The 13410-nt window shown below is 32.3% G+C and overlaps 1 protein-coding gene across 3 annotated transcripts in view; it reads right to left on the bottom strand.

Moving 5' to 3' along the window:
* Positions 1-11986, bottom strand: part of LOC114328891 (transcriptional enhancer factor TEF-1) — a 522782-nt gene extending 510796 nt beyond the window's left edge. The window contains exon 1 of one of the 3 annotated variants that reach the window (XM_028277869.2): positions 11822-11986. Coding sequence is in view for 2 of the 3 variants with exons in the window: in XM_028277867.2 (XP_028133668.1) it covers positions 11259-11268 (10 nt within the window). In the remaining variant the exon portion in view is untranslated. Of the gene's footprint in view, positions 1-11258; positions 11620-11821 lie in introns of those variants that run through there. The other 2 variants (XM_028277867.2, XM_050643933.1) reach the window with 2 other exon arrangements.
* Positions 11987-13410: the final 1424 nt, after the last annotated feature.

Here is a 13410-nt window from a genome sequence, read left to right as displayed (position 1 = left end):
GAAAACGGCACATTTATTTTGTCCGACAGAACAGACTTAAACTCTTCGAACAGAGATTAAACTCTCATGCAAAAATCAGACTGCTATTTATCACCAAATGGGCGTTTTAATGAGTGGAACATGTAGAATATGTCAAATGACAGGAATTATGACAGATGATAAATAGCAGTCTGATTTTTGCATGAGAGTTAAATCTCTGTTGGGAGAGTTTAAGTCTGTTCTGTCGGACAAAATAAATGTGCCGTTTTCGTGGTGTGACCGTTCCAAATTTTTAACCTGTTCCACAATTAAAACTACCCCTGTTCCAGTGTTCCCATATATCAAAGTTTATCTGACTAGGCACCCTTAAGCTATTAACAAATTTTCAGCTTGCTATTAATCAACTTTTTTTTCCTACGCGGGATCCAGACCTAATATAGTTAGTCGTATATTAAAGGGTTCCAAGAATAGATGAGAATAGATAAAAAATGTTTATATACATATCTTGTTAAATAGAAAAAAACTTTGAAATCAGCAATAAAATTAATTTGTACCATTGAAGAAGTTTTCAGCCAGAAAATTCCCAATATGGTTCTCTCAGGATCTAAAAAATTTAAAGAAAAAATTACACAAAAAATATAAGTCAACTGGTTCTTTGAATGACTATTGGGAGTTTTCTAGGGTTAGACAATTGTGCAAGGATCTGACTCGGGAATGCTACTCACAATATGTTCAGTTGTTCAGTCTACTGAAACAGCTATATCTTCTAATATCAAGAAATTCTGGTCTTTTGTTAATAACAAAAGAAACAAGCTGAAAATGCGAGCATTGTCATAACGAAAACTTTGTATATTTACATATTTTAATTCATAATATGGAAACAGGGGCGTCATTTGATAGGGTCGGGGGGGGGCATATGCCCCCCTGACCCTGAAAATGACTGAAATTTACAAAAAATAGATCAATTTTGTATTATGATTTCATATATAATGTATTTTATATATAATGTTTGCCCCCCCTAGCAAAATTTCAAATGACGCTCCTGTACGGAAAATTTCTATTATGAAAAGTAGTTTAGAATTAATAATTATGTTTTAATGTGCAATTATATCATTCTAATTTAAATGTTATGAACTATAAAGGTAGTTTACTCTTGATCGAAATTCATATTTTTTATATACCTCGTATAAAATTAATAAAATTTTATACAAGGTGTCCCAAAAGTAGTGGAACGGTCGAATATTTCGCGAATTGAACATCGGATCGAAAAACTGAAAAATACGTGTTCAATCATTTTCAAAAATCTATCCAATGACACTAAACACCAACCTCCACTACACCCCCTGGAGGTGGGGTGGGGGGTAACTTTAAAATCTCAAATGGAAACCCCTAGATTTTCTTGCGGATTTGGATTCGTTACGTAAAAGTAAACAACTTTTATTCACGACATTTTTTCGAACTGTGGATAGATGGCGCTATAATTGGCAAAAACGATTTATCCTGATACCATGGGTAAATTATAGAAACGGTCTAATATCTCGAGAAATACACTTCCAAATGAGAAACCAAACAAATTTTTTAATACTTTTCGAAAACCTATCGAATAACACTAAACATGACCCTAGAACCCAACCCCCTGGAGGTGGGGTGGGGTGTAACTTTAAAATATTAAATAGCAACCCCCACTTTTTATTACAGATTCGGATTTGTCATGAAAAACTAAGCAACATTTATTCGAAACATTTTTTAGAATTGTTGATAGATGGCGCTTTAATTGGAAAAATACGATTTATAAGCGCCATCTATCAGCATTTTTAAAAAATGTTTCGAATAAATGTTGCTTAATTTTTCATGACGAATTCGAATTTGCAATAAAAAGTGGGGTTGCTATTTAAGATTTTAAAGTTACCCCCCACCCCACCTCCAGGGGGTGGGTTGGAGGGTCATGTTTAGTGTTTATCGATAGGTTTTCGAAAAATATTCAAAACCTGTTTTTTGGTTTCTTATTTGGAAGTGTATTTTTCGAGATATTGATAAATCGTTTTTCCCAATTATAGCGCCATCTATCCACAGTTCGAAAAAATGTATTGCATAAAAGTTTACTTTTACGTAACGAATGCAAATTTGCAGGAAAAACTAGGGGTTTCCATTTAAGATTTTAAAGTTACCCCCAACCCCACCTCCAGGGGGTGTAGTGGGAGTTGGTGTTTGGTGTCATTGGATAGATTTTTGAAAATAATTGAACACGTATTTTTCAGTTTTTCCATCCGATGTTTAGTTCGCGAAATATTCGACCGTTCCCCTACTTTTGTGACACGGTTGCATCATAAATCTTAGAACAAGAAGAGCTTTTTATGAAGAATAACTTTTATTTGTCAAATTAAAAATAAAAGAGTTATAAATGAAAATGCTCTTGGTATCCATAATTTGAGAAAAATCTTCAAATATTTTTTTCCATTAGAAGGATGTACACAGACACAATACTGGCTAGTGATTTTAGTCAATAATTTTGCCAATTCGACAAAAAAATAATTTCTAAATAGTTAATAATTATTACTAAGTAATTAGTAATTTTGCCAATTTCGGCAAAATTCTCAAAAAACAAAAAAATTACCTTCTACAATCACTAGCCAGTTGTGTCGAGTTTAGGGAACGACTAGGTATACATAATATTTTAATTTTATAGCAAATGGAACAGTCCATTTATCATAAAGGGGAGGCCGTATTTGTACTGGTATAAACCTTTTTAAAACTGTTAATAAATTATTGCTTTTAAAATATTTATACTCAAATTGTATTTTTGAACATCTTATTTATTTTATATAATAATTAAATTCACTATCAAATGTCACTGATGTTTTATTAATACTTAATTTAAAATTTAGTTTGACATTCACGAAGTGTCAAACTCAAATGTAAATAACATATGCTTGGCAAATCGAGATTTAAAAAAAAGTAGCCTACTTCCTAATCAACCATTTGAGCTGACGTTTAGTGCGTCTGTAGGAGATAACCGGATTGTGACGTCACATTTTAGACTTTGAGGTCGATTATCTCGAAGGCGGTTAGATATATCGAAATGCCGTTTTCAGATTTGGATTCAGAAGGCAAAACTACATAAGAATCCATCGATACACCTGCTCTAAGTATTGCAGGAGCGGCAACGCAATAACACACAGACTTTTGCAAATTTATAAACGAAAAGTTTTCGTTGAAAATAGTGCTTTTCCTAATGGACTTAAATATCTCGACAAATATTGTACCTCAGGCAAAGATATTGCAAATTTGTTTGCTGATTATTTTTCCACAGTTTATTCTCAGAGTAATCTCAATATGCCCAATCATGAACTAGCTTCATCCAATACTCATATCACTAATCATAAAATTTTAATATCAGAAATATACACCAAACTCTCTTCTCTTGATATCAATAAGGGCCCAGGCACTGACGGTATACCTCCTTTGTTCTTAAAGGAATGCAGTTTTAACCTTTCCAGGCCATTGTATTACATATTTAAATATTCCCTTCAAACTGGTGTTTTTCCAGATTACTGGAAAGAAAGTTTTCTTAAGCCTATATTTAAAGACGGGGATAAATCTCTCGTCAATAATTATCGTCCTATTAGCGTCCTTGGTGTGATACCCGAAGTGTTTGAGAGTCTGGTTTGTGACTTTTTAACTCCTTTACTTGAGCCTAAACTTATCGATCAACAATTTGGGTTTAGACCCCATAGATCTACTGAGCTTAACCTATTAACATAAATGTAGATTTTTTGTTTGACTCCCTTAGAGGGGGTATCAAGTGGATACAATTTACACTGATTTCTCCAAGGCGTTCGACAGGGTGTCTCATGGTATGTTGCTCCATAAGCTCAGAATTATTGGTGTTGATGAACCATTAATTTCTTGGTTTGACAGCTATTTGTCTAATCGTAGACAGATAGTAAAAATTGGCAATTTTCTTTCCAAATAAATTCTTGTTCCTTCAGGGGTTCCTCAAGGATCACATCTTGGGCCTCTTCTGTTTAACATTTTTATAAACGATATTCAGGAATGTTTTTCTTCTTCCCTTTTTTTGCTGTTTGCTGATGACTTAAAATTGAGCTGTCTGATTAAATCTCCCAATGACTGTGATAAACTTCAATATGAGTTAATCAATTTGTTGGACTGGTGTACAAGAAGTGGGATGAGTCTGAAGCCATCTAAATGCAAAGCCATTACATTTTCTCGATCTAGATCCCCAATCCATTTTGAATACAAGATTGGACAGCATTGCCTAGATACTGTACCTTTTATCAAGGACCTTGGTGTTACTTTGGATGCTACTCTACAACTTTCTGATCACTTAAATAATGTAGTCAACAAGACATTTCAGATGCTTGGCTTTATCAGAAGAAGCACACAGGATTTTACTGGGATTACTGCCTTAAAGACGCTTTATTGCTCTCTTGTCCGTCCCCATCTTGAGTATGCGTCCTGTGTATGGTCACCTTTTTATGGTGTGCATATTGAGACCTTGTGTCGTGTTGAGCATAAATTCCTTAAACAGATTGCTTTCAAATTAAACATCTTGGACAACTACAATGATGCAGATTTACTTGCTACATTAAATATGCCACCCATCTCTATGCGCCATAAGAAGAGAGATCTTATTACTTTTTACAATATTCTGCATGGTAGAGCTGCTGCTTCTTCTTTGCTCAATAAAATTAATATACATGTTCCATCTAGACCTACCAGATCTGTAGCTAGTTTTCATTACCCTATACATCACACTAACTATGGATTTAACAACTTCATTTCAAGAACTGCCAGACTAGCCAATCAATATGATAACATAGATTTCTTTGCAACCTTTGGCTCATTCTTGCGTCAGGTTTTGTGTACTCTTGACTTGAGTAATGGATATACATAGATAACTTTTTGTATTGCATTGTATAATAATACAGATTAACTTTTTGTATAGATAACTTTTTGTATTGCATTCGATATAGATAACTTTTTGTATTGCTTTGTATAATAATACAGATTAACTTTTTGTATTATAACCGTAGATACAGTCAGTGTTAGGATTTTAGAGTTTAACATTATTGTAATTGGGCTTGCCCGTTGATAAATATAATAAAATAAAATAAAATACATTATTTAATTAACCGTTAGGTAAGAAAATATAACTAGATATAAATATGTTAACAAAATTAAAAAAACTGATTAGCTGAGTATCCCAATTCAAAGTCAATACCACAACTCTAAAATAAAAAATTGAAGTACATAATAACAGTTAAAATCCTGGAAGCACTACAAGCATGCCGCATTGATTACCGATACACAAGGTTAATTTACAATATGTATGTACATACAAGAACGCAACTAAGTCAGTGAAACTACATAAAAACACGGACGATATCTCAATCGGCAGAGTAGAAGTCCGACAGGGCGATACCTTATCGCCTAAACTGTTTACCACAATACTAGAATATGCTTGTAAGAAACTTAACTGGAAAGAGAGAGGCCTGAACATTGAACATTGTCGATAGAAGATTAACAAATTTGAAATTCGCAGATAACTGAGTTTTGTTCTCTGACAACCTCAAGGAGATAATGTACAATGCTACATGAACTTCAGTTAGTGTGTGCCAGTGTAGTTCTTAAAATAAACATCTCAAAAAAAAAATTCATGCCAAAACTAGTACCTAGCGGAAATATCAATATTGGAGACAACGAGTAGAGCTAGTGGTAAAATACATATACTTTGGACACGAAATAAAGATCACAAGAGACAACCAAACATGCGAACTACGAGGAAAAATAAACTTAGCATGGGCAGTCTATGGAAAACCCAAAACATCTTTAAAATCGATATACCAATTTCTTTAAAACGTAAAACATTTGACCAATGTGTGGTGCCTGTGATGACCTATGGTGCCGAAACTTTGACATTGACAGCTACAACTTCTAAAACGCTGCAAATAGCCCAGAGGAAAATGGAAAGGTGAATGCTTCGTGACCGAGTTAGAAATGAAGACTTAAAGTTACTGATGTAATTTACTGAATAGTCACACTGAAATGGAACTGAGTCGGACACGTCCCCCGAATCAGTGATGAAGGGTGGATGAAGAGATTACTTGAGTGGAGGCCGAGATTAGACAAAAGAAGTAGAGGAAGACCCCCTACTCGTTGGACTGACGATCTCAAGAAAATGTCAAGAAATTGGATGCAAAGTGCTCTAAATAGAGCACAATGGACAAAAATGAGGCAGACTTATGTCCAGCAGTGGACACAAAGGGCTGGGTTATGGTGATGATGATGAACAGTCAAGGAGCAGTTGGTGTCTAAAAAATAATACAAATCAAAAGACCACATAGTAAAGGCCTCATTTGACTGAAAAATATGCTGGATACGTTGCCACGGCATTGTGTTAGATAGAAATCTCTCATGGGGCAACGAATTTTACAGAATTTGGCTGTATAATACAGAAGAGCTATCCATAGAGATATAAGGAATAAATTGTAAGAAGCAGGGTGTTCGGTATCTGTGGCCCATCTATGCCAAAATTTGCACAGTAGAGGGTTCAAATGTTGCAGGTCTAACAAGAAACCACAACTTAGGAAGTTTATAAGTCATTGTTTTCATACCTTATAAATTTTATTAATATTTCTGCATGGTAAGGTTCAATTTGTCCAAAAACATACAGGGAAAAAGTATGTATTAGGAATGTATAACAAAAACAAGTAAATATCTCAACTGAGTAATGAGTAATGATCTGATCTATAAAGGAATGGGACGTTTATTTGCCATAGAAGAAACCATACAAGAAGATCAATGAATGAATGGTTTGGTAATTGTTGCAAGGTCTTTATGCAGGTTGGAACAACTTGCCATTAGCATGAACCCCATCGAAAATGTTTGAGTGTCTAAAATGGAAATTGGCTTAGACTGAGGAAGTAATAACAAACAAAGTTTAATTATTAGAGAGAATAATTTTTTATTAGCACGGTAATGACCATTTAAAAGAATTAGCAGAAAGATGCATAAATAGCATGCCTAGTAGAGTGGCTGCACTTGTTAAAGCCAAGAGTAACTTAAGGGCTAAGGGGCTATCCTAGTGTAAAAGTACGAAATTCATATACTTTTTTGGGAATTTATAAAATAAAAAGTACTGTACCAATTGTTTTGAAAATTTGCATAAGCATTTATCAAGAAAAGAAGTACATGCGAAACAATTTTCATAAAAAATATATTGAAAATTAAACGATTTATGCGCCACCTACTGTCACCGTGAAAATAAAAACATAGCTCCACTGCTGCAGCAATTGGGACTAATAGAGATCCTGAAATATAAAATTTCAAACTGATTATTGAAATATAAGTTATTTCATATACCATCAACAAGGATTTTTGAAAAATATTAAAATTTGGAAAAATGGAGAAGTGCTGAAAAATTTTTTAAAATTACCTAAAACATTTTCAGTTTCAAAAGCCGCCAAATTGACATTTTTTATGCGATCCAAAAACCCCTAGTGGATGGTATAGAAAATAACTTATATTTCAGTAATAACTTTGAAATTTTATGGTTCAGGATCTCTATTAGTCCCAATCACTGCATCCGTGGAGCCATGTTTGTATTTTCACGGTGACGGTAGATGGCGCATAAATCGTTTAATTTTCAATATATTTTTTATGAAAATTATTTCGCATGTACTTACTTCTTTTCATAATAAATGCTTATGCAAATTTTCAAAACAATTGGTACAGTACTTTTTATTTTAGAAATTCCCAAAAAGTATATGAATTTCGTAAGTACTTTTACACTAGGATAGCCCCTTAAGAAAATATTAATATTGTAGTAAAATTATGTGATATTTAAAATTTTTTGTTAAATATATACACAAAAATGTTAATATTATCATTTGTGTAGTCGTCTTATATATGGCTAATATATTTATAATTATTATAGTTATTGTGAAACAAAAAAAACCAGAATTTGCTAAATGAGTCTGATACCATAAGCAGAGACTGTAAGTAAGGTGCAACCTGAAAATGTGCTTAAACCTGAACTGAGTGAATATGGTACACCAAATTCTAATTATAACTTAATTTGTGCAAATAAAAAAAATACTCTATTCAATATACAGTGATGAGTGCACTAATAACCAGCAAAATAATGTAAAGACAGATAACATAATATGTTGTGAAATAAAAAGACATGATTTAACTAGTAGAGGTGAAAATTGTCGATAGGGACCTATAAATTTACATTACATTACATAAGTAGTATCCCACCTTTAGAGTGGCAGTTGCCATACTCCTCTGATACGTCTAAAGGCAGGAAACTATGTAATGTAATGTAAATTTATAGGTTCCTATCTATAATTTTACACCTCTACTAGTTTCATCTCTTTTTATTTCACAACATAGGTATTATGTTTTCCGTCTTTTTTGAAGGTGGGAAACTATGTAATGTAATGTAAATTTAGAGGTTCCTATCGATAATTTTACACCTCTACTAGTTTTATCTCTTTTTATTTCACAACGTATTATGTTTTCCGTCTTTTACCTTAATTTTGCAGGTTATTAGCGCACTTATTACTGTATAAACAAATAGAGAAGATATTCAAGAGAAAAGTCTAAAATTTAATGACAAATCTAAAGAAAATTCTTAGTCATAGTCAATACAGATATGGCAAACTGAAAACAATAATAATCTTGGTGTCCGCAAACTAACCCTCATGTGGGGTGGGTGCAGTTTCGAGTAGGGTCATACTGTTTCCAGAAAGTTAAATCTTTAACCATCAACATCATGTCATTAAATTTTATACTTTTAAGTATCTAATATGAAATGCATATACACCCACTGCTTGGTGTTGAGATTATTCTGCAAGAACATACATCAAAATTCACTGAAGATGGTCTAATAAGACCGAAAACATTTGATCGGAACAATTTTTAGCAATTGTAATCCATTTGGATTTTTTGTTTAATGTTTCATTAAATATATACATTCTTATATAAATTGATTTTAACTACTATGGTAGGTAGGTATACAGCCAAACCCCAGGAACCCCATAATAATCTAAGGAAATCACAAAATAATACTGATTTCTAATCCTAAAAATAAGAATTCTTGAATAAAACCAGAAAATCGACCTTTTTTGGGTTTTGCAGAAACAAACATTTTTTGAAAATGTAATTATGTTGCCAGAATTTCCCAATGAACAGTAAAAGTAGTGAAACATAATTTAAAGAAAATGAATTAAACCCAAAACAATAAAGAATAGAAACAAGAACATCTTACGAATCAAAAATACTAATAATAATAATAATAATATCGTATGGCATTTTTGCCGGGGAGATCCTTTCGGATAGTTCCAGCGCCAATTACATCTTTAACCCTGTTTCAAGTAACTAGTGTCGATGTACACTAGCCCAGGGGGACCGACGGCTTAACGTACTCTCCGAGGCACGGTGAGACGGCTCGTGTCATTATTGGAAATGAAAATGGTTTGTCTTTGGCAGGGATCGAACCCACGTCTACTGGCGTATGAGGCCAGCGTTTATGCCGTTACCCACGGCCGCTCACATCAAAAATAATAGGACAAAACTATATAGTTTGCAGGTGTAGAATATATCATAACAAAGATATAAACATTTATATAAACATCAAGATCAACCTAACATGTACGTAAAAGTTACAATAGATGAATATCTATTTATAAAAAACTAAGCATCCAAAAAAAGATAAAATAAAAAAATTAATGAATAATATAATAAATATAAACAACATAAAAATACAACATTAATTCCTGTAGGTTTGGGTAGAAACTACTGTTACATTGAAGTAGGTATACTACAACAGGAAATTAAAAAAAAATCAAAAGGTTTGAAAAAATACAATTACTGGAATTAGACAATTAATTAATAATTAATTAATAATTAAAACACTGTAAAATATTGAAATATGTTTGAAGAAAACTCTTGTATGGATCAAACATAGGAGACAGTAAGTAAGAGACAATTATTATTTGAATAAAATATAAAATAGTTTGATTGTTTGATTACTTTTAAAGATATAGGCCTGGATCCTGGGTACCAAAAAAGTTGATAAACAGCAAACTGAAAATTTGTTAATAGCTTAACGGTGTGTAGTAGGACAAACTTTGATGTCTGGGAAGACTGGAACAGGGAAGTTTTAATTGCGGAACGTGATTTTAATTGTGGAAAGTGATTTTATTTATTTTGGAACCTGTCATCCTGACAAGTTTATGATTGTGAAAACTAGCAGGTTGTTTTTAATGTTATTCAATAGCAAGCTTTATATAATTATGAAAAAATGTTTGTCCCGTTGGGCATTTTAATAAGTCCAACATGTAGAACATGTCAAATGACAGGAATTATATTGGTAGTAAATAGCAGTCTGATTTTTGCATGGAGTTTAATGAAAGGGTAACAAATCAATTGGAAGCTCCGTCCGCCAAAATACATGGGATATTTTGGCAGTCTGACGTTCAAAACCTGTAGCCTGTTCCACAATTAAAACTTCCCCTGTTCCAGTGTTCCCGTACATCAAAGTTGTCCGACTAGACACTGTTAAGCTATTAACTAATTTTCAGCTTGCTATTAATAAACTTTTTTTGGTAGGCAGGATTCAGGCCTAATAGTGATTTGAATGGAATTACTCCTAAAGGAGAAAAAATGCAAGTTATTCAATCTTTAGACAAATGTTGGAAGATTCAAATTTTAAAAATAGCAAATATTTATACAGGTGTGTAAAAGAAAATAAACATTTGAACAAATCAAAGAGATATGAAAACATAAGGTTGATTGGAGAACTAAAGGAATTCACATAGTTATAATAAGTAATTTGATATATAACTAAATATCTTATGTAAAAAAATGTAAACAATGGTAAAAGTAATCAATTGTTCCTGGCTAATTGGTCTTTACCAAAGCCATCAAAATAAATAAAAAAATCAATTGTTTCTTGATTCAATATGAAAAAAATCAATATAAATTTGCCTAGATCAAAATATTTATTAATTATTCAAAACCAAAGCATTGTCTATTTACAAAACAATTGCTATCAAATATTGTATTTAATTAATTAATAATTATCAAAGATTTATTAATTTGTTACTAATAAATCATGAAACTGATTAGTTGCATACAGTCAAAGAATTGTGTAACAACATTATTCAAACCAAATCTCATGAAACAAAAACATTGCAGCTGTGTACTTTTGTTTTGTTGTGAGGTATTAAGTAATATTTGTTTATATATACCTAAATACATTCCTTCATAAAAATTCTGCTGTGGGGAAATGTAACAAGAAAGTAAAACAATAATCCAAAGCTATTATCCGTCGGTAAGACACTGCAGCCGAAATATCACTGTAAAACTTGTAAAAAGTCCCTTTTTCACAATCACAACACGTCCGATTAAAGCCGTAAAAATTACTGTTTTAGTAATTTAAAAACACTGTCAGTATTCAACAACACAATTTGTAGTAAACAATGTATCCGCGCCGCCTTTATCGTAGTCACTACCGTCTATCGAAACAATTCACTTAAAGAGGTTTTACTTATCACAAAGAATATCACTTGTTAGACATTTCGCATAGATAATGAGTGCTAATCTTAGGCGATTTTTCCCAAAACTAAAATTCGAAATTCAAACAACACCGCTCGTTGTCGTTCCCGGTCGTCTGCAGTTCGTAAGAGCAAGCATGACAAGTATGTAAAGTATTGTTGGAATTGTAGACACATTGCTGACATTCTAACGGATATTTAGGCCAAAACAACGCTAAAACTGTATGAAAAACAATCATAAATTGTTATGTACTTACCAAAATTGAAAATAAGAGCCTCTTTGCCAAGTTTATTGGATAATTAGGACGGATTTTGATCCGTTATTACGAGGAGTTTGTCTGTTTGTGGTATGCTAGGAATGGTACAAAGAATCTGGATAACGCAAAGACTGTCGCGCACTCATACTGCGCATAGTAAGCCTTCTAAAGCCAGTTTTCTTCACAATCCCCCCGACTGCTTGTCATGAGGAATAAAAATAACCTTTTCCGATATCCGCGCCATCTATGTTGCAATAATAGAATTTTTCCGAACACTGGTAGATTTCTTTAAAAAGCTTCCGCTCAATAATTTTGACAATTCAAAAGTTGCGAAAGAGATAATTTCCAACATTTTTAGTCCATTGAATACGTGTATAGGAAATATTTCATGAAAATTAAAATAATATTAAATAATATTAGAGGTTTTAAAGTATTAAATAAACAATTTCAATATAATGAAAACTTTCAGTAATCATGTACCTAGGTCTGTATATATTTAAGGTAGGTAGGTCTCTCTATATCATTAAATTTTTTTTTAGAAGTAAAGAAATGGAAGATTAGTTCTTATGGAATCCAAAATATGTATCAAGAAAAATAAAGAATAGCTATTTGTATAACAAGGGAGGAAAGTGCTACTTTTCCTCCCGAGAATGAAGTTTACTGCCCGACGCGTAGCGGAGGGCAGTAATCATTCAAGGGAGGAAAAGGTACTTTACTCCCATGTTATACATATGGTTTTTCCACCTTCCTCAAATTAATAACAAGTCATTTTTCATTTTTACTTAATTTATTTATGTAACTAACCAACAAAATTTATTAAAACTAAAACTAACAAGTAGGTACAATATAACTGTCAACTGTCTAATATAAGTCAAATTATTAATGTAAACATTGTTAAATCAAATTAACAATTTACTGTTTTTTATCATTCTGCAAAATACTGGGTGTTTTATAAATAAACGTTAAAATGTATAGATACTTACGTAAAAGAAAATAGATATTGTACAGGGCGTCAATAAGTTATATTTCATGAATGACGTCACTTTTACTTTTCCTCCCTAGGGAGGAAAAATATTTTCCTCCCTAGGGAGGAAAAGTACAACTTTGCTCCCTACAATCAGGTCCGGAAAAGTATACTTTCGGTAGAGGTAGGTGGAAATAGCTATTTGTATAACAAGGGAGGAAAGTGTAACTTTTCCTCCCGAGAATGAAGTTTACTGCCCGACGCGTAGCGGAGGGCAGTAATCATTCAAGGGAGGAAAAGGCACTTTACTCCCATGTTATACATATGGGTTTTCCACCTTCCTCAAATAACAAGTAATTTTTTCATTTTTACTTAATTTATTTATGTAACTAACCAACAAAATTTATTAGAACTAAAACAACAAGTAGGTACAATATAACTGTCAACTGTCAAATATAAGTCAAATTATTAATGTAAACATTGTTAAATCAAAATAACAATTTACTGTGTTTTACCATTCTGCAAAATACAGGATGTTTTATAAATAAACGTTAAAATGTATAGATACTTCGTAATAGAAAATAGATATTATACAGGGCGTCAATAAGTTATATTTCATGAATGA

The sequence above is a fragment of the Diabrotica virgifera genome, chromosome 2 (assembly GCF_917563875.1).
Source record: "Diabrotica virgifera virgifera chromosome 2, PGI_DIABVI_V3a".
In the NCBI taxonomy this organism is placed as follows: domain Eukaryota; kingdom Metazoa; phylum Arthropoda; class Insecta; order Coleoptera; family Chrysomelidae; genus Diabrotica; species Diabrotica virgifera.
This window is presented reverse-complemented; position numbering and strand designations above follow the sequence as displayed.